At 37.4% G+C, this 21,781-nt stretch overlaps 1 protein-coding gene across 2 annotated transcripts in view; it reads right to left on the reverse strand.

Moving 5' to 3' along the window:
* Window positions 1–490: 490 nt before the first annotated feature.
* The window catches only part of TMEM181 (transmembrane protein 181), a 35,112-nt gene continuing 13,821 nt past the window's right edge, over window positions 491–21,781 (reverse strand). For both annotated transcript variants that reach the window (XM_040059596.2, XM_040059597.2), the window contains exons 3-17: window positions 18,571–18,626; window positions 17,196–17,286; window positions 16,525–16,643; window positions 15,335–15,454; window positions 13,329–13,409; window positions 12,283–12,382; window positions 11,457–11,587; window positions 10,758–10,849; window positions 9,652–9,709; window positions 8,930–9,032; window positions 8,782–8,833; window positions 8,112–8,194; window positions 6,932–7,021; window positions 5,253–5,319; window positions 491–4,372 (exon numbers count right to left, since the gene is read on the reverse strand). In XM_040059596.2, the coding sequence (XP_039915530.1) occupies window positions 4,294–4,372; window positions 5,253–5,319; window positions 6,932–7,021; window positions 8,112–8,194; window positions 8,782–8,833; window positions 8,930–9,032; window positions 9,652–9,709; window positions 10,758–10,849; window positions 11,457–11,587; window positions 12,283–12,382; window positions 13,329–13,409; window positions 15,335–15,454; window positions 16,525–16,643; window positions 17,196–17,286; window positions 18,571–18,626 (1,322 nt within the window). In that variant the 3' untranslated portion in view covers window positions 491–4,293. The remainder of the gene's footprint in view (window positions 4,373–5,252; window positions 5,320–6,931; window positions 7,022–8,111; window positions 8,195–8,781; window positions 8,834–8,929; window positions 9,033–9,651; window positions 9,710–10,757; window positions 10,850–11,456; window positions 11,588–12,282; window positions 12,383–13,328; window positions 13,410–15,334; window positions 15,455–16,524; window positions 16,644–17,195; window positions 17,287–18,570; window positions 18,627–21,781) is intronic.

The raw sequence follows: 21,781 nt of genomic DNA on the forward strand, positions 1-21,781 counted from the left end.
GCTGTGTAAGAGAGATAATTGCTAGCTACTACAAGACTATGATTCACAATCTGGAGAGACATAATACTGCAGGTTCGAATGTGCTGATTGCTTTCGCAGTCTACCAGCAATGAGCAGACTTTTGGAAGATAGAGTTGTAAGAAGTTGATGAATGACCAGCATCCTCACATCTCTAAACCTGTTTTTTATTACTGGTATCAACATTCACCAGGGGAATTCTCACTGCCAGCATGGCCACAGCAGGCTTTGCAAAGCCACTGTGAAGCCATTCCACCTTCAAGTCTGGGCAAGATAATAACCCCCCCACCCCCCCAAACAATACAAAACATCTGTGATGACACAGCCTATTGGATCCCATCCTTGTGCAATTAACCAAGTTTAAATATGCACAAGAAAATGCATGTAAACTGAAAATAACGTATAAGACATGAAAACAGTTTATGAGAAGGAAACAAATTCAGTAGAAGGAAAATATATGCAGGATACAATATAAAGATATAAAACTTTATTATGAACATATTTAACAATGATTATGCACATAAAGTCTTACAAGAAACTTCCTTGAAGTAAAATACTCCGTTTTCCTTCATATTCCACATTAGCGTGAAGTTTTACAACATAAATGGATAATTTGCTTTGTTAGAACAACTTACAGATACACAGAATATTTAACATGTTCTCATGCACACTTTCTCGAAGAAGCATTTAATTACAGCTTCTCATTAAACAGAACATTTATCTTACACATTTTTATACCATTTTGGTACACAATTTTTCCGTATTTTCATTTTACATATTTACAAACTCCTAAAAAAAGTTTTACAGTAATGCAAAAGTTATTACTGGCATAAGCAAAAGGAAATGGGTGGGGAAATTAGGTAACTATGGATAAAATGTCATTTGGCTCAGAGAAAGACAACAAATCAAAGTCTTTCTTAGCTGGAACTGTTCTCCCCAATACTGGCACCACAGATCCAATGCATGAGCTGTCTCTCACTGGTATTACACCTTAGGCTTCCTCTTTGCCAGTCCTAGGAAAGTTTTCCACCTATTTTAACACCAACTGTATTTGTAAAGCAAATACTACAGAATAGTTGCTATGACTGCCTTGCACTCAGTTATTGATCTCCTAGAAGTCCCTTGTAATCACTGTGTTTGTGGAAGTCTTGCAGTTATTAATGGCATCTCCGTTAGAGCCAGGCTCACGGTGTGCTGTGAGGCCTTCTTGTGTACATTTCTCAGTTTGTACAGTTGCACTAGTGGTGGAACTACTTTAGCAGTAATAAAAGGAAAGCCAGGCTAGTGTCTTAAACAGATTTCTTCTGTTTGACCCTTAGATTTCAATACTTTACTCAGAGGTGAATTTATGCCACCTGCTCCCAAGCTGCTTACAATCCATATTGGAATATTCTTCAAATACTGTCTCTGCTCTTCAATCATGGAAATAAGAGGAGTCTTGCTAGCAAAACAAGTTCCTCATCTGCTTCACTGCTTTTGCCCTCTTACTGTATATTGAATTTGATGCAACAGTGATTCAACCAAGCTACCATAGCACTGCAGCACTTCCAAAATAGAAAGCTATTTTGCATGGCAAACATTGCTTAAATATCATCTCAAAAAATTACCAAAGAAATTATTTTCTCACTATTTTCATAGTGAGATACTTTAGGTACACATTTCCCATCAGCTTTTCTATTTCCACTTTGAATGTAGTGATGCAGTGAAGTTTATTCAAAGAAAACAGCAAGAGAAATGGGTTGAAAACAGCTTAGAAAAAATAATCTTCAAGTCAGATTAAAAACATTTTTTTTAGTTAATGAAATCCCAAGGCATGACGCTATTTGAGAGTTAACTGTAACAACAAGTTCAGACTGTGATAAGAAACATTAGTGTACCTTGCACATTGGTCAAATTTTATCTCTTCATAACAATTTAGGAGAGAATTAAACAATATCAGAGGAAAAATATCCGAGTATGTAAGAATTGTGTAAATATCAATTTTTGAAAACCTACTTCCTAAACCCACTGTTACTCCAGTGGAACTTGAAAGGATTTGGCGTATGTAAACGATGTCAAATTGGTTGCCAAGTCTGACTCTGCACATTCAAACAGGGAGAGTTATCTCAGGAATAGTAAAAATGAGAATGGACTCTACGATTTTAAGATACAGAGCATCTCCCATACCCTTTCAAAACAGTCTAAAAAGAAGTGCTGAAAGTACATTTTGCTACAGTTTACTGGGAAGAAAACCACCACTAATTTGAATTACTTCTTTTAGTGTTTTCCTAGATGTTCTTCTAAAGTAATACCGATTAAGAGTTAAAGGGAAAAACCTGCTCTTCCTCCCCAGAAATTTCCTTGCTTTAGCCATCCATCAGTGCTTTGGCTTCTAACAAATGATCCCTGGCACAAAAAGGTTTTCATTTCAGATACTCTCCAAAAATTTCACAGCTCTACATAATTTTTAAAAGTTTTTCCTCCCTCTCTCACACACATACAGTGTCTCACGACACATCTTTAGCAGAGCACTGATTTAATCTGAACTATTCTATGAGAGCAAGGGTGCAACCACATGAAGCAGTTCCTTTGGTCCTCTCTAAGTGAGCTGCTGCCTTGTAGAGCCTCCCCTTCATGATCCTGAACAGCCACCAGGAAGTTATTGCAATGGGCACGGTCTAGAGCAGTTGCTGCATTAAAACAATGAATCGCCTTTCCACCCAATATTCAGCAAGTCTAGCAGGACTTCATTGCACTATTCTGCTTAAACTACTTTAATGATGAGCACAACTCCCTAGTGCAACCCAGCACCATATCGTAGTAGATTAACAGTGCTTTTGAGAGTCTTCTAAAGCAGCAGGACAGAGAAATTTTACAAGAGTAAACCTCTGTTACAAGTACATGAAAAAAGGAGATACTTTTAGAAAGGTCAAGTATCTGAAAGCAAAAGTAGTTACAAACAAACATCTTAAATAAAGAACCGAACAATGGTGGAGGAGAAAACCAACTTCTAAACAGAGAAGCAGCAGCATTGCACAAGGAATACTTAATTCCCATATAACTTTGTTCCAGCCCAGACTGGAATACAGATAATCACAAAATGTGCAAGTAAAAGTTCCCATCATACAGGTGGCCACTGGCACGTCAAAGAAGCTGAACTGTGCACAGAACATGCTCACAAGCTGACTCTCAGGCACGCTCAGTACGTGCAAGATCAGCAAGCACAGCTGTTCCTAGCATGTAGAGTAACCATGAATACACCTTAAGGGAAAACTGGTGGAGAAAAAAATACCTCTAAAAATGAAATGTTTGGAAATTTGAAAATGTTAATTCCTTAGAAAACTTTCATACTCTATTCTCTGCAAGTAACAATCTCCTCCAGCATACAAAACCAGTAGAAGTCAGTACTGGCTTCCTTCTGAGATTTGTTGTTTCCAAAATATTTCCATTTGAAAGGACTGTTTAAAAAAACCAACACAGACATTTCTGCTGTGTCAGTAAAGCATGTAATGAAACATACATTATACAAATAGTTTTGCGCCACTGAGACTATTTTGGCTCTCTACAACTTGCCTGTTTTCCCATATCTTGCACTTACAAATCCAATAAACTTACTGAAATGTATTTTAAAAATGGCCTTAAATATGTATCACTTTTTTGAAGGAAGAATAGAAAGCTTGTGTCTTCTTGCACTGATTAAAACAAAAACAAACAAACAAACAAACAAAAAAAAAAAAAAAACAAACAAAAAAAAAAAAACCAACCCAACAAAACCCCACTTCATTCCCTACCTCCAACACAAAAGGCTAAGGTAGAAAATTGAAAGGGAAATGAGGCACTTCATACCACAGTGGACAGTATACAAAACAGCTAATGCAAAATGCAACAGATGAATGGCAGTATGCTGTACATCATCCTAAAGAGAAAACAAACAAACAAACAAACAAAAAAACAACCAAAACCAAACAGCAAGGAAGCAATTTGAAACTCAGTACACAATCTGTGAGACTTTTAAACTGAAACAGACGAAGGTTTTAGTCCACAGACATCCTGCTATCAGGCGTTTTATGAGACATGTAAAAATTTTGGTTTCTTCAGTTTTTACCACAACCGTTTCCATCATTTGTTTTCTCAGTTTTATCCTTGTAAACAGAAACAGAAGCAGGATGTCCTTCCTGGGAGTTGGTGTTCAGATGACAGCAGACTGTAGGAAGCCAAAGAAGTTGTCCACCTAGGAAAACTCCAGAACTGGCTCAACTCCAGATGAACAAGTCTGTCAGCATTGAAACCAGTCAATCAATCACTATCCGACTCTTCTTTATACTTGGCTCTAATGGCTTGGCCGTTCTGCAGGGGCATCTCTTCATAGTCACTCCTGTGAAACAGACATGTATTGTAACTTCTGAACGTGGTGTTCAGATAGGAAGTTGAAAATAAAGAGGAAAGTTCTAAACTACATTGAGGCACCAAACTGTTACTTGGTTAAGAAGCTAGTATCTGTTTTTCCTCCTTGTGGGAGCTATGAACAGCACATTATTTTTCTCCCAAGAATGATGCATAATAAAAGTTATTCCAGTAAAAGCCATTTTTCACATGGATTTGCAAGAAGCAAGCTGGCACTACCACTGCTCATCTAACTAACCAAAGGCAAGCTCTCCCAGCATGAACTTGTACAGGTTAGTGCAGTGTTGGTCCCATCCTCACTGTTCCAGCCACTTCAGTGTCTTTGGTAAGAGGTGAAAACATCATGGGTGCATTTCAGTGTCCAGCACAGAGACACCTGACTGGGATGGCTTCCAAGTGCTACTAATATTCTCATATTACATATAATCACCCAAGTCAAGGAAGTTTTGCTAGACTTGATTATTCCTCATTCAGTGAGTGCTGGAGACTTAAAGCAGCACCACTCTCCTTCCCTGAAGCATTTACATGTGAGCTGACTCTGCTAATTCCATCTGACTCCTGCTGTCCTTCCCAGTGTAAAAAGAAAGCCCTTGCCCTTCACAGCTCTTACTGCCTTTGCTCCATGAGCTACCAGCATCATATTTTCTTACCTGTTTGTATCAGTACCATGGCAATCCCTTTTAGAAACCAAAAAAAAACCAAAAAAGAATCAAACACACATTCTCATTGTATTTGTTTTGGAAAAGGCAGAAAACTTTCACTTAACAAACCGTTCACTTAATTAATATTAAAAGAATGTTACAAAAATAACACACCAGAAGTAACTTCCCATAGGTATTTTATAATCTTACCCATAAATCACATCGTCATCTGAATCATTCAGCATAGAAAAAGCAGGATTGTCTTTCAACTGTGATTCTGGAAAACACAAATAAGGATTAATTTCGTGTGTTAAATATAGAAATGTGACTGTAGTGCTAACTCAACACTGTAGCAACAGACACAACAATTTCCAAGGCAGTCACAACCACAGTTCAACAAAACTATATCCAAACAGGAATTCTCTCCTTTAAATTCACTGCCCTTCAGCCCCATAATTATAGTGTCTTAGGAGTTAAGGAGACAACATAATTATCTCATTTTTAGACAGATATTCTCCATGTTGTCTAGGTTCATTTCCTCCCCTGTGCAATTTCCTGTGTTGTATTTCAACCTGCATATAAATTGATTATTCTCAATCAAAATTATGTATGCATTTAAAAAGCATGGACTTCTTGGTTATTTCTAAGCTAAAAGTATAGTAGACCAAAGTTGTAATCCCTTGACTGCAAGTCAGTGATTATCCAGTTATTTTCTATCCTTGAAAGAGATGAAGGAAGAACTTGTACCTTTATGGTGAGATGAAAAGAAACACATACTTTGCAATTGCTATTTACGCCAACTCCCTCTAGCTTGTTTTAAGGCCTTCATTTCTTGCATAATCTTTGCTGCTTAGCTGCAGTTCACAGTTGTATGCAAGTAAAATTCAATCTAGCAATTTGCCACAGCATCTTTTTCCTGGCAGCATTTTACCTTCTGCTGTCTACAAACAAATATTTCTGCAACCCAGCAGGTGGCTTTCAACTTTATCTGCATCCAGCCAGTTCTTTTTCCATTCTGGATCAAAAAATAGCATTTTTCTGAAACAGTTCTGTCCATCTCAATTCTGGATTAGAGAAAGGACGAGCTTCACTATTTAGTGCCTTCCCTCTGCATGCTCTCAGCATACAAGATATGATTGGACAGGCTGCTAGATATTCTCATCTAGGCCTCTTTTCCCATGAAAGGTTGGGCCACATCATCTTTCCAGGTCTCTTCCAACCAGGGCTCTTCTGTGATTCTGTACCTTGACAGAATGCTTAAAGCAGAGAATGTTCTCAGTAAAAGTATTTCTTTTAATGATCTTTGTTTGTTAGTGAGGGAAATGCTTTATAATCATCATGTAAGTCAGACTGTATCCTTCACATCAGAATGCAAAACCAGAATTGCCACTGACTCAATCCTTTATCTCCCTTTATACGGGCCCTGTGCAGCCCTACCCACAGCAAGTTCTCCAGAATTCCTCCCATATTAGAGATCAGCTCCACTCCTACTTTTCCAACAGCATTTGGATTTCAGGGTCCTGTTTGCCAGTATGCCAGTGTCTTAACTTTCATTAGAAGCAAGTACAAATGAAATGATGCTGTTTCTTAATGGCTGTCTGTGACTCACTTCAAAGACTGGGGCATTACATACAAACACCATACTGCCTGTAAACTCCATCTAAGTGCACAAGAATTCAAGCCTGGCTAATCAGTTGATTACATTTTATGTGTTCCGTCATATTTCCAATACTAATTTGCTCAGGAGCAGTGAGTGCAGCTTCTGCTTAAGTTAAGTCAAAGCAAACCGGAACAGTAATGAGGCAGCCAGAACACAAAGACACTGCACAGCATCTGCTCATGGGGCAGCTCTTGTCATCCACGTTTGCCAGACAACGGCTCACACTTACCATACAGCGCATTCTTCGAGGGTGAATACACGAAGGCTAATGTGTAGAGATAAAAGTTCAATAACCCATAAAATGATAAGAATTCTGCTGGTGCTAAGTGTCAAGGATATTGCTCAATATACTTCCACACGTATTAACTTTGGCAACAAGACCCAACCCATACACAGGCTGCTTCAACGGAGAGAATGTTTACCTTACTGAAGTTTGTGAGCATGAACGGCTAAACAAAGCTACATGTTTAAAATTCAATGACAACTAATGCACTCAGGCTATATCAAGGTAAAGCTCCCACTGAAAACAAAGCTTTAACACAAGTAACATTTGCTGAAGTACAGTCTGCTCTTGAGCAGTGGAGTGCATGGTCAATCAAATAGTTCTGCCTTGAATGCTGAAAGGAAGCAAAGTTGGGTGTTCAGGTGGGTTTGGTTTATTTAAAAAAAGCTCTTCCTTGGCACAGTGATGAAGAAGGAAGGAGAAAGGACTACGTGTGGATGGAACTCTGAAGATGGTTTCTTACCATTGTTTTATGTGAATACTAAAGGCTTTACGTATTGTTTTCTCCTACCTCCCAACTCAAACCTAAGCTAATCAGCAACCAGAGCAGCTGCAGTCCCACAAGCGCTCTCAGAAAGTAGAATGTATTAGGATCTCATGGTTCAGGGCCAGGAACACAGGTCACAATCCTGCTGTCAACAGACATCAGAAATAATCTCTCCCAAGCCACTTAAATTCTCTGCTGTGACCTGTATCACATGTAGACTTGGACCAATACTCAAGTGCATTTTCAGTGACATCAAAACTATTAATTTCTCATATTTTAGTATGCCCCATGACAGCTGCTAAGTCTAGAGCAAACAACTGAGGCAGCAAACATTGCCTAATTTGCCATAATATCTCATTAAAATTAGTTAGATATGCACCAGGCATGCATATCTAAGACTTCATTCCTCTTGGAGAGTATCACAGGCAGTTGTGATGCATGTGATGTGGACACACTAGACTGAGACTGTCTAGGTCATAACCTTTACAAAGAGCCATTACAAAATGCTGACAGGAGATCTCAAACAAAACAGACTCAACTTGATGAGGCCACCTGGAAGTCAAAGGTCTCAGTTAAAGCACCTTCTGCACGACAACAGATTAACATTCCTACTTGAGCAGTGTCACAACACAAGGATATAGTTCTGATAATGAGTTGACAGCTCAGCAACGAAGTTGTCCTGTAGAACTTGTGCTCCAAAGCGCAGGTAGAGTATAACAATGCTGCGGGGAAAAAAATAAAGCATATAGGTGTACTGTGTCCTTAGGCTGCAAATTGAAACAGAAGCTTGACAGAAGAGTATATGAGAGAATAATCATGTTATCATGCTGACCATTTATTTTAAGATATATTTGCTTTGCTAGTTCTAAATTAAGAATGATTCTTTTGTGATTAGAAGTTAGCACTCAGCTGAGAAAAGCAGAAATTCTCAGATTTCATCCACAACAATCTGAGAGTCAACAGCTATTAGAATTAACAGCTTGGTGTAGGGAAAACAGATAAAACAGTAATGTAAGAAACTAAGCGTAAACTTCTGCTTTGACTGAGTGAAGCCTACAAAGCTCCAGAGGAGCTCTGCCAAGTGAACTACTAAATCCTGTGCACTGCCATGTTATTCCAAATAATGTAAAGTTAGCTCAAAAAGCCTCAAGAAGGGTTAAAAAATTAAGAAATGCTTGCCATCACAGTAATATTAAAATACATTCTTCAGTTTCATTGAGTAATTTATTAGCAACAAGTTGTATTCAAAGCCCTGAAAAAAAGGTTAGAAGAGTTAGAGTACTGTCAAATGTACTTTGAAAAGCCTTACCTAATGACAAGCACTACAAAGGTTAATGCAGTCAAGAATTTTAACCTGAGATCTGAAAAAGATTAAGAAAAGTTGTTATCAGTGAATTTACACCTACATCTAGGAGAAGCAAGGCCATTTGGGAAGAATCAAAAGAATTATTCCTTACCAACATAAGGCATGTTTCGAAGTTCTGAGCATGCCCTCACTATCAGGAACAAAAGGTAGAGAATGTATGTGGTTGCCACCATGAGGAAGAAGATTTTCATTCCCTGTAAGGGAAGTGTTTGGTTTTATTATTTAACAAGATTTCAACTATTCCTTCTTCTGTCACAGAAATAGTTAGTTCCCAGAAGCACAACATTCATGCAGGGAAAGTAGGCTCATGAAACAAGGACAGTGATACATTCAGGGAGGTTTTTGGGGAATGTAAAGAAAGGATGCTAAATAGAAGCCAAGATTTTGTTAACTGAGTTCAGAACTGGCTGAATCTCAATAATTTTCTAAAAACACAGAACATTACAAAAACTCATGTACATCAAATCTTCCTTTACAACAAGAAAGTCTGAAATTTACTGGGGTAAGGGACCTTGGTGGGAGTTAAGATGAACAAAATTGAGTAACAGACTCAAATTTTTTTCTTTCAATCCCAAAAACTTGTGGTGTTTACTCTCCAGATTTCCAAGAAAACTTAGTTTTCTCAATGGGACAGATCTCAATATGATCTATGCATGATCTAAAGCAAAACCAAAAGTCAGAATAAGACTGTGTGACCAGCATTTTCTGTTTTCTAAACTGTTATACATTTTTATAGAAGAACAAGCCCTGTATCTCCTTATATTGCCTAACTGTACCTGACAATTGGACAGCAAGAAGTAATTTTTGACTTACCTGGAAATTACCTGTGTCAACCCTGTATTGATATGTAGGGTCATGTACTTCATTCACGCTAGAAAAGATTCAAAATTAGAAAGTGGTACGTACACAATTCCAGACAAGGTTAAAAAGACATGCTGACCAAGAAACCCACTCACAAAGAAAAGGTTTAAGGTTACTATACGAATTATAACAAAAGAGTTTGGCTGTGTTAAGTTGGTGCAATGCCATTAATTCCAATGGAGTCCTGACAATTTAACATATATAGCAAATTAAATCTGAAGAACTATGGAGGACTTAAATTGTGATCATGTCTAATCTCCCGACTTGTTTTTTAGAAAATGTGTATCTTGTAAATTCCTATGAGCCTTCAGGGTTCCTACAAGTCTTCAGGATTCAGTGTCTACACTTTATCTTTAGAAAGCTGTGCCATGAGGCCTTCCCTCATAGCAATTTTATTAATAGCATGAGCATTTCCTGCAACTGCACTGCTTTCGATAATGTAAAACGGCAAGGGGAAGATTAGGAGGTAACTTCTTTCTGAGAGATAGAATAAGAGGCAAACACTTGAGACTAAAACAGTATAGAAACGACAACTGTTCTAAAATGGACAAAGTTTCCTGGGTGGGGAAGAGGGACACCTTTATGTTAACACAACAAATTGGAAAAAAGGGAGAACCACTAAACCAAGCAAAAGAACAGAGTTTTGAGTACAGACAGCATAGCTTGACTAAGCCATGCCAGTACCAGTTGTGCAGGTTTTATGAAAGTCTGGTCAAACTATGTCATAATTAGCTACAGAGAAACTGCTGCTTCAGCTACTAAAAGCTAATTGAGCCATAGCACTAGAGTGATTCTTGTAGGGAGCCATAACATACTGACAAAGCAATGATTTCTAGATCATACTACTCAGATTTATGAAATTATTTACTACTAGGTTGTCCATGGAGAACTGTTTTCAAACCAGTCACAGTCTGCGGAGCAGAAAGATGTAAGAATTTGAACTCCATTCCCCTATCACAATCCCAGCACTAAGAAATAGCTGTCACTAGGTACACACAGCCTTTTCATTCTTGAACCCTCTCAGCTCCTACTTGTGCAATACATTTTAAATTACTTACGTTTGCCATATTCCCAGTGTAACAGAGGCCAGCCACAACAGTCCAACAATAAAGAATTTGGGCAGATAGAAAGTTAAACACTTCCTTTCTCCCTGTTAAGAAAACAACAGTGTGGTGAAAGTGTAAACCTGCCCCTGAGATTTTATACATTCTTGATAGAATAAAATAACTATCATCTTTGTTTCACTCAACATGAACTGGACTAAGAGACTCATCTTCTGTATTTTTATCCTGCACAAGCGACCAGAGAAGACATTATACTGTATCATCATTTGTGTTAATAAGATTAAGCAGAGTTGCAGCATACTATTTATAAGGTGCCACATATTTCAGTGATAATGCAAATACAGGAATAGGCTCCAGAATTCCTATTACTCTTATATAGTATTTTAAAGTAGTTTAAAAAACCAATCAACTACCACATACAACATCGAAACCCTTCAAGCAAGAATGAAGCATAATGGCACCATAATTCTGATGACTGTTCCATCTATTTCATTTAGGCTTGGTTGACTCAAAATAATCTACTTCACCATAAATCATTCTAACTCCAAAGCTTCATACATCACATTGTACTGTATGAATAAAATAAATGTCTGTTTTGTAAGAATTTGATTTCATTTTTGTCACCTTTTGAGAGAACTGAACAAAACAAGTCTTGTCTCCTCAGTAAGTAGAAGATACTGTTGCATCTCTTACCTGTACTCTTATACCATGGTAGACACAAAGCCAGAACAACAACAATGCACACAGAAAAAGTGACTGGAATAGATCATCCAGCATTCCAGGAAACCAGCTGTTCACCAGAAAAGAAAGAGGGAAAAACGGATCTGTAACAAAATAAGAAAAAAAAAGTTAGTGAGAGAAAAAAATTTTCAGTATGAAAAGTAAAACAGAATCTATCTTCATCAGAACAAAAACCCCAGATTTTTTTCAAATTACACCAGCAAATGAAACGGAAGTTTGCTTTATTTTAAAGAAATTAACAAAGAAAATGGTGCATCCAGCAGCAAACCACTCTGCTGCAGAAATAATCTCTAATGGTTGCCAACATTTCTAGAAGATTTCAGGTTTTATTAGGCTTTCTACTAAACCACTGTTAATGGTGACGACCTAAAAAAATATCGTATAATGACTAAGATGCAAATATTCTTTTGGTACTGCTAGGAAGTGCTAGAACTTGCTGTGTTTTACTGGACTAGAAGTAGCTTCCATTTTTAACTAAAGAGAGACTATCTGAAAAATGAAGACAGCACACAAACAGAAATTGGAGGTTAAGTAAGGTAGGCACCTATTCCAATCAGAGCCTTAAACAAATAGTTGACATCCATGTGAGAAAAACAAAATCCACCCACTCGTTATGCCCTTGAAATTGCTACATTTGGAAGAGTTTGGGTTTTTTTTTAAATTTAGTTTTCTGAAGCTTTATAAACAACTGCTTATAAGTTCAAGGAGAAATTCCAGTTTGCCTTCTCTGTCTTTTTTTTTAAAAGGTGTTTTTCTAAGATCTAAAGGATACAAGTACCATTGTAAAGTAGCAAGAGAGGAAGTAGGATGGACATCCATTTCTGTTCAATACCCCAGTCTCTCATGGAGAATTTCCGCAGGGAATGTGCAAACAGACACTATAAAAAACAACAACAATTTGTAAGGATGGAATAGAGTCTTCAATGGTTTTACCAGAGCTAAGAGAGAGCCCAGCACACTGCAAAGGCAACTTCACAAGGCCCTTGCCACTAAGACCACTGTAAAATGGGAGCCAGGTCTCCTAGTTTCTATTTCAAGTTTGCTTGCTTACCCCAGTGCAAATTACTTCATTTCCCAAGCGAACTGAGAAGTAAACCAGCCAATACACGAAAATCAACAAAGTGTAAAAAAAAAGATGTTGCCACATTACTGGTCACACACTATCAACTACTTCCACCTGAACTCACTTTTTTAAAAAGCAGACTGCATTTTATATTCACAATTACCTGAGCAACATCATCTGCAAGAAAAATGCTATGGAAGCGTGCAGTGCTTTGGTGTCTCTACACTGAAAATACAGGATTTTAGATTTTATGTTGTTTTTTTCCCAAACACTTCTTTTCCAGGAGCCAAGACAGGTTAGAGAGGAGACATCATCTAAATCATAGCATAATTTAGGTTGTAAGGGACCTCTGGAGGTCATCTGGCCCATCCTCACATGCAAGGCAGAAATAACTTTAATGTTAGATCAAGGTCAAACAGCCCACACTCTGGCCATCCTATTCCTGAGCCTACCTACACTGCAAAAAAATACTTTTCTTTAGAATCTCATCATAGCTTCCTTTGTCTAAGCTTTTTTTTTCTGTTTAATCCAAATCCAGAGTTTAGAGAAAACAAGTTTTCCCATTTATCCTATTTTCCCAATGTCCCTTCAATACGACGTGTAAAAACATAAAAGCAGCAACTATGTAAGTAATTCAGAAACTTTCATTCAGTGACATGTTAACTTTGCTGCCTGGGGTTAAATTCCTAAACACAGCATTACAGAGCAGTGTTATCAGCTGCCTACATAGTAAACTCCAAAAAGCTGCAAAAAAATCTTACCGTGACCATAAAAGTCAGAACTACAAAGACAAATCGGAACCATATTTCCACTTGTGAAAAGGTTGGATTATAGGTCTTCCACTGCAAGAAAACAGAAGAACCTAATGAGCACTATTCTGACAGACTACATATGACATCAGTAATTAGCACTTTATTGCAGATACTGAAAAGTTCTGTGGCTTTCCAAAATTTAAAGGTATAACCAAATTCCACTATGTCACCATGGAGAAATAAAGATGGATTTGTACTCACAGGACTATCTGATAAAAAAATAAGCAAAGCAGCCTAATAGCCTTGCTTCTCTTTTAACCTGTCACTTTATAACATACTCAGTGCTGTCATATGTTAAAGCACTCTCATGACAAATAGGAAAGTCTTCATTGATCTCAACTGCATTTTCAATCAAAGTTTGAATGCCAATAAATGAGTAAATCCAGCGTGTTCTTCTGTACTACCAAGGTCAGATGCATAAATTGATTATGAAGAAGTCAGAAAGGTGCAGAGGTACTTCCTGTAAGGAGTTTATTTTCTTAAAGCTTACTCACTTGTCTCAGAAGTTAAAAAAGAGAAAATCATGTAAAGGAAGGATAAGTAGCTTACTAGTTTAAATCTTTATATAGGTTAAGGGGAAAAGCCTCCTTCTTCTGCTCTAATTATTAGAAGAGCATGAATATTAATTATAACATGTCAGTTTGCATAAACTCTGCTCTGTTGACAGTTTATCTCATACCTGGCATGCTACTGAAGCCATTTTTGAAATGTAAGCTCCCTGGCACAACATATGCTCTGCTCATCTGAACAAGAAGCTTTACCTTTCAATGTATTAAATCTGTCAACCACTGTCTTGTCTTTCTAAACTGTAATTGCAGAATGAAAATTATATGTAGAGGAACATATTATACAAAAGGCAACCCATTGATTTCAACTGAGATCACCATAACAATTGTAATAATGAAATAATTGTGACAATTTTAGTTGCTGCAGGAAAGTTTGGGTCGGAGTGTTTTGGGATTGCATACAGTTCTACCTTAAAGGCAACCTGCAAAGCAAGATAAAAAACTGTACAACTATAAATGACCCAATACTTTGTTCTGCTTGAAATCTGGAACTAAATAAAGCATTTGTGAGCCTAGGGTTTTTTTCCCCCTTAGAGCTTATTTCATAATTATATGTTTTATGCCATAGAGTAATAAAAATATTAATATTTAGAAAGTTAATTTAGTATATTAAAATATTTTTCCTTTACAGTAAGATTTTTGGTTGCTACCTGCTCTGACACACTGAATCCTATATACAGGTAAATACATCAGAGTAAGCTGTATTATAAACCTGGCTTAGTTCCCTTTTCTCCCAGTGCAAATGGGTCTAAATTTCTTTCTGGAGTCAATCAATACACATGACATAAGTGCTTTATAAGCAATCTTTAACACTATTAACTGAGATAGTTATTCCACTGGAGATCATTTGAGTGAATTATTTTAGCAACCTGCTTGTGTTAGCTGAAAAAAAAATCTCTTCCTCAAAAGCACAGTGCCCCCAAAGAAATCTCTTCATTTTCCTTTGAGTTAGTTAAACCTTTCCAGCCCACACTTTTATGAAACCTGGAAAATTTTGCTAATTCAGATACACCTCTGGGAGAGGCTGAAAAAAATACCATCCTGCAGAGAGGAAACATCTCTATAAGCAAACGCAGATAACTGCAAGTTCTAATCTAGCTTGCCTGTTGTAAGAAATATCTCCCAGCATTCAGACCAAATTTATCTATTACAGAATACAGCAGCAGCAGTTCTGAGAGAACTTTTTTCCTTATAGAGTTAAAAAAATTGGTCTAGACCTTTAGCAACAGTAAATACTACAACAGCTCTGACATTAATAGTGACAGAAAATATAATTATGATGTATTTCTTTATATATCTTCAAAAACGTGACACTTTTTTGTTACAATTAAAGCATACTTCTACAGCATTAAAGAGACTTCTTTTACTAATATAAACCTTTATACTTACTGTGAAAGTAATATTCTGGATGGTGTATGTTAACTTGTTTAGATCTTCAAAGCTGACAAATATGTTGTACTGAGTGTAGTTCAGGTAGCCCAGGTGAGCCACAATGATTTCACTGCATTTCTGTGAACATACACACAGAATAGTACACAGAACTCTTCAAATTATTCCAGACTATGCACTGTTAGTATAAGTTGGAGAATTTGTTCCTAAATGGTCCAATATTGATGATATTTATTATATGTCACTGATCTCAATCAGTCTGATCAAGACTTTCTTGAAAGATACCAGAGAGCAGAAGAAACTGATAAAGTCAGTCAGGTGGATCAGTGGCTGAACAATAAACAGTGCCAGCTTTTCACTTGAGCTGGTGACAGCAACTGCTTGCAGCACTACGGTGGACCCAAATAACTGTCACTAACTCAAGCTAGTGAGATGGGGCTACCTTGTACAAACTCATTTTTAAAAGTTAACAGGAGGAAAGAGAAAAGCCAAGTATATTGCTCTCTTGGCTGTAATTAAATGTAATTGAGCACTATTAACTAATTTCTGCAAATTTCATAGATATGTGCATAAATCTATATAAAAAGAAAACACTTGATGTACTACATATGCTTATCATAAAAAAACTTCACCTATGTCCTTCCTAAAGGATTTGCGTTGGAGAAGCTGTTTCCAATGTCTTTAAGCTTAAAAAATTCAGTGAAAATTACATTAGAATAAAATTACATTAGAATTGCCAAATGTTTCTTCACAGTGGCAAAAAACTTTGGCTTTTTCAGAACACAGCTGCCAGCTGATCTCAGGCAGATTTTGCAAGGTGTTGGAGAAGAACTCTTCTCTCCTCTGGAATCCCATATCCAATCTTCTGCTACAATATCCCTTTCTTCAGTGCTGCTAAATGTGTTTAGGTGACTGAACAGGATCCACCCACTGCTTTTACTGACAAAGAGCAACTCTAACAAGAAAGAGGGGTCTTTAATGGGCAACTGACACAAGTCACAGAAGTAAACAAGGATGGACGGGTAGGTGTCTTATCAGCATTACGGCCTACACTGCCACTATAAATAGAACTTTCCTGAGACATGTTTAACAGGTACATTCTTATTTGCAACATAAAGTAGCTTGCACACAGATTTAAAGAAAATAACGTTTTCATTATTCATCAGAGTTTTGTTTAAGCAAGTGCGTACTTGTGCACAACTGAGTAATCTCGTCCGATTGTGAACTTGATTGTTAACGTACGGTGTGCTTCCATCCTTCACCACTCCCAGGACTCTGACTGTCATAGTCACATTCTTCTTCAAGGATACTGGAATTAAAACAGGAAGTATTAATCTATTGCTACGGGCAGAAATTAAATCTCAACGAGTTCCAAAATCATTTAAAACACATATGCCACCCAAGTACTACTCAGACTTACCCAGTTACACGTTACTGGAGTAGGGGTACAGTATTTTTATATATAGGCAGTAAGTCACAAGCCCTGTACTGAATCTTGACAGATTACAATTACTAATACACTAATATTTCTCACATATATACAGGGAAGCTGTATTGAAAAATCAGTATCATTACAATCTACACATCTAATTCCTCCCAAAATGAAGAAGGAAATACACAGACACTACTGTTTTCACAAAAATAACAAACAACTTTTCCCCTACTCCTGTCACTTACAATTCAACCTGTGCTGTCCATGTCCTTAACAAGGGAAGGGGGTGAAGTGGAAGAAAAGCATATCAGAGGAAAAACCTACTAACCACAGCCAGAAAGCAACAGGATCATGTGAGTGACAGATGGAATTAAAGATATAAAGACAGATTGCTATAGCAGTTTCCTGAGAATTAGGTCAGATTCTCACCATCGTGCTGATCCAACTCAACCACACAGGTCAGCCACAGCTGCTGGTTGTAAGTTGACAGTGGCGGCGAACTTAAATTAAATGGCTTCAGCTGTAAAAAAGCCCACAAGGTTAGCAACCACCATGCCATGACATATCTATAGTTATAACAATGAAAGGCATGTTAATTGTGTTTGTGACAGTGGTTTTGAGAAGAGATTTCTACGTGCTACTCTGTGGACAGCAGGATAAGCAGCTCACATAGCAGCCTTCCAGAGAAGCAGCTTAAACAGCACGTGTATTTTGCAAAGCACTGAAGTATGGAAAGGTACAACTACCTAAACCCAGAAAAGCAGCAGCAATAAAACAGAAAAGTTCAGATATGGAAAACAAAATCCTGAGGCCTAGCCTGAATATAAGAAATAATTCTTAGCACTTTACATCAAAATTCATATTTGTGGGCCTTCATCCGCTACATAGTTTTAATACTTGTTAAACTGTAATTCCAAAAAAGCCCTATTTTCCACTGGATTTTCTAAAAATCCCACATTCAGTTCAAAAGAATGAAAGGTATCATTAACAGGTAAAACCTACACACAGGAAAGACTTCTCTCATTTGAAATCAAGATGTGCCTTAAAAAAATAAAATCTACCTACGGTACTGTATCAATCCAAATATATATATATATATATAGCTGACTGGTAGGTAAAAAAAATAAGAAAAGTCTCAGTGTATTTAAAGGAAATGTACTTCAGGAAAAAAAAAAACAAACCACAGCAAAATATTTTTTGCACTTTCACAAAAAATACTTTAGATATTAAGTTAACAGTGAAGAGCTAGACAAACAAAAATGCAAGAACCAAGAACCAAAATATGAAAGCATTTGAGAACATGTGAATGTTCCTCTTAGGAAGCCAGATTCCATGTCTTGGTCACACTATAGTGAACAATTAACAAGAAATATTTCTTTACAGATGATAGAAAGGGAAATCACAAGAGGGATAATAGCATTAGTTGCCACCGAATGCATTGTTTTTCAATGAATGTTCTCAAATGTCTATTTCTGAACCCCCTACAAGAATCTCCAACATTAATTCACCAGGGAAAAACTCATGTGTTTCTTTGTCAAAAACTGCTGTGCAGAAATATACTAGAAATCTCTACCTGACCTGCTCACAACAATAAGAGACCAGAACCTGCTGCTGGGTATTCATGAAGTAACACAGTGGTAGTCAAATACTGCATGTTCAGCTTCCAACTGGAAAGCACCACTAAGACATGCTGCAGTAAAAGTTTAAACATTTAAAATAACTGGGGGGAAGGAGGGAAATGCTTAATATTGCTAACATCAAATAACACCATTCATATAATCCAACAATATTTATTAACTCTTACCTTTAGGCTGCTATTTAAGTCAGTTCTTGCTACAGAAGTTTCAATTACATTAGGACCTACACAATATATAAGAAGGAAGAAAGTAAATATAAATATAAATATAAATATAAATATAAATATAAATATAAATAATATAAATATAAATATAAATATAAATTGAAGTATACATGTAAGTGATGATGTAAATATAGGTTTTCAAAAGACTGTACAAAATACCCCCTGCAAAGCATGTATATAGTATTCCACTTTTCAGAAGTTTCAGATAAAGGGTAAAGCATTTGGATATTTCAGTATCATTTATAAATTTGACCTGCATGTTCCTTTAAGCACCTCTGCCATGGTATTTCTACGCATTATTAAAGAAAGTAAATTATAAATCAAGAACTCCACATCAAATGCCCCGAATGTGTACTCTAAACTACTACAATTTTAGTAGTAGTTTATTTATTCATATATATCTATCTCTATCTATCTAATGTGTATATATATATCTCTATATATATCTCCCAAGATTTTATGGGAATGCAGTCATGAAAGCATTCAGCTACAGAACCCCCTTGTTTATTTAGATCAGGTTGCTGAGGGCGTGTCCAGTTAAGTCTTTAGCATCTGCAAGGACAGAGACTTCCACAACCTGTCTGGAAAACCTGTTCCAGTATTTAACCATCATTACAGTTAGAAAATTTTCCTAATATCTAACTGGAATTTCTTGTGTTCCAGCTTGTGTTGCACCTCCGAGAAAAGCCTCATCTTCTGCATAACCCCTGATAAGGTGATTCCAGACAGCAGTACCATTTCCCTTTAGGTATGCAAGAGCACCAGGTTCTGAGGACAGGAAGAATGGACATGTTTTTACATACACAAACCACAAAAGGACTAAACCAGGAAAGTGCCAGGGAAGAGTAGGAAAAGATCTGTGTCTATTCAGCAGGTTGTGAACACACACGGAGAAGATGTACAGCAGCAGGGACATGAGCATGACATGTACATCTGTATTTGGGCCAGGAAGATCCCTCTGTCCAAATGGTCTCTCCCTGTGTATATTTGGTCTGGCAAATTAATGGGATGTTTTAACCCTCGAAATATGCTCTTTCAATCACAAACTCATTATTATAAAAATGATGCAAGAAAAGCAGCTTTTCACAAAGACCAAACACTTCAAAGTTACTACAGAGAAACAATGGAAAAGAAGGACGTTTATAAATGAGCTGCATGGGATCGCTCTGTCCGAGACAGGTTAGCTGTCATGACAGCTCTAAACATGCAGCACTGCTTGGGCTCCTACAACCACTCTAATACCAACATTAACCACCTTACAGACTTAAAGGAAAAATTAAGAATTTCAGCCATCACAGACAGAGTTCCATATTAGAACTGCAGTGCAACATCACTACCAGCCACCCACTATAAAGTCAGCTCTGCACCACTGACCTTTTCAGTTCTCAAGTACATATAAACCAGATTTTTGAAAGGCATTTTTTGTTTTAAAAAGCAAAATTGAGTTTCAGTAGGTGTTCACAGTTGGTAAGTCATCACATATAAGTAATTAGGTCTTGATGAAACAAATAGAAATAGCCTTTAAGAGTTTTTATTTTTTTAATTGGAAGATATGAACCAATATTAGGACAGAGAAATCACAGTCAAAGTTTTTAAGAACAGCAACCAAACAAATAATGAAGTTCTAGTGCCTATAACTGCTTCTTCTCTAGCAAGTGACATATAAAAGCTTTTGAAATAAAATTATGCTGGGGCTTCATTACTAACAAATGGAGACTAATTTAAATAGTTATTCTTTATTTCAGTCTTGCTCACTTAACATAACAACAGATGAAGGCAAAGAATCACCCCATGGTGATGAACCGCACAGCTACAGAAAATGAGTTCTGCACCTTGGATTTTCTTTGAACTTGTATCACCCCAAAGATAACACAGACCCATTGCGAAAAGAGAAAGAGAGTGCAACTTGTAAGAAAGACCAAACAAGTATATGTCTGTTTTGGATTACAGGAACTGTAAGAGCAGCATCCATCTCCGATCAAACTGCCTGGATTTCTCAGATGAAAATAAAGAGCTCTGCCAGGCTTCCGAAACAGCGGGTACAGATGTTGAGTGTGGGCAACGGCATATTTAAGTAGCACAGAAAATATGGATGTACCTCCCACACTTTCCTTAGTGGGTTTGGTGAGTTTTTTCAGACTGTACCCTTTAATGAGGGAGCTTTCTGCCATTAAGGCCCCTCCTTCTATTCACAGGAAGCAAGCAGCTGTCAACAAAAGCCGTGAAGAATATCACAGTGATTGTTCAGCGGGTCTCCTCCCAAGGTAAACAGCATCCTTTTAAAAATATTGAAGTTATAATAATGAACAGTGTCGGCCAAACTATCCAGCAAACCAATCTTAGAAGGACAAGAATCCCACAGCCATGCCAGTTCCTGAAGGGGATCACAAGCAAGGCCTGGGACCACAGCATGGTACAGATGGCCAAGTGCTGTTTACAGCAGCCAAGTCCCCCGGGCCAAAGGTAACCATATCCCCAGATTGCTCTGTGTGCAGACACAACACACCAGCACAGCTCCTGCTCAGGTTCTGCTACCGATTAAGAATAAAACACTCAGTTTTCCGGGAGTATTGCTTTTTGCCTAGTCTTACATAAAAGAGCTTTCTTTCATTTCTTGCAGCCTGGCAGTATAAGTACACAACTGTAAATATGATTCAGTTTTAAAGCCAAATAGCCAAATTATACTAAATTAAATATTTCCATTTTTTTCCTTTATCATAAAATGCACTTTTGCAAATCTGTTTATGCAGTATTTTAGTGGCCAAATAATGCCCTTCAGCATCCTTCAGCAAGTCACAGGAATCTCAGTGGTTAACCTTCACAAACCAAAAGGCTATTTAGACCTTCAGCTGCTATAATAAATCAAACAGCAGGAAAGAAGATTTTATTTCACCGTCAAATTATTGAAGGCTATTATGAAAAATGTATTGCCTACAAGGCACAGATGGGCATAAAAAAGCCCGAACAGCTGCCTCCAATTAACCCACCCTTCTTTCCAAGGCAGGCAGGACTGGATGGCTCCCAGGCCTGGGCAGCCCTTCTCACTCTAAAGGAGGCGAAGGACAGGGCAGAGGTAAAGACAAGCCAACAGACAGGTCAAAAAGCCACAGAGAGGGGCACAGGAGAACACACTGGACATGCTGAGTGATGTGGA

Source organism: Hirundo rustica, chromosome 3 (genome assembly GCF_015227805.2).
Source record: "Hirundo rustica isolate bHirRus1 chromosome 3, bHirRus1.pri.v3, whole genome shotgun sequence".
Classification (NCBI taxonomy): domain Eukaryota; kingdom Metazoa; phylum Chordata; class Aves; order Passeriformes; family Hirundinidae; genus Hirundo; species Hirundo rustica.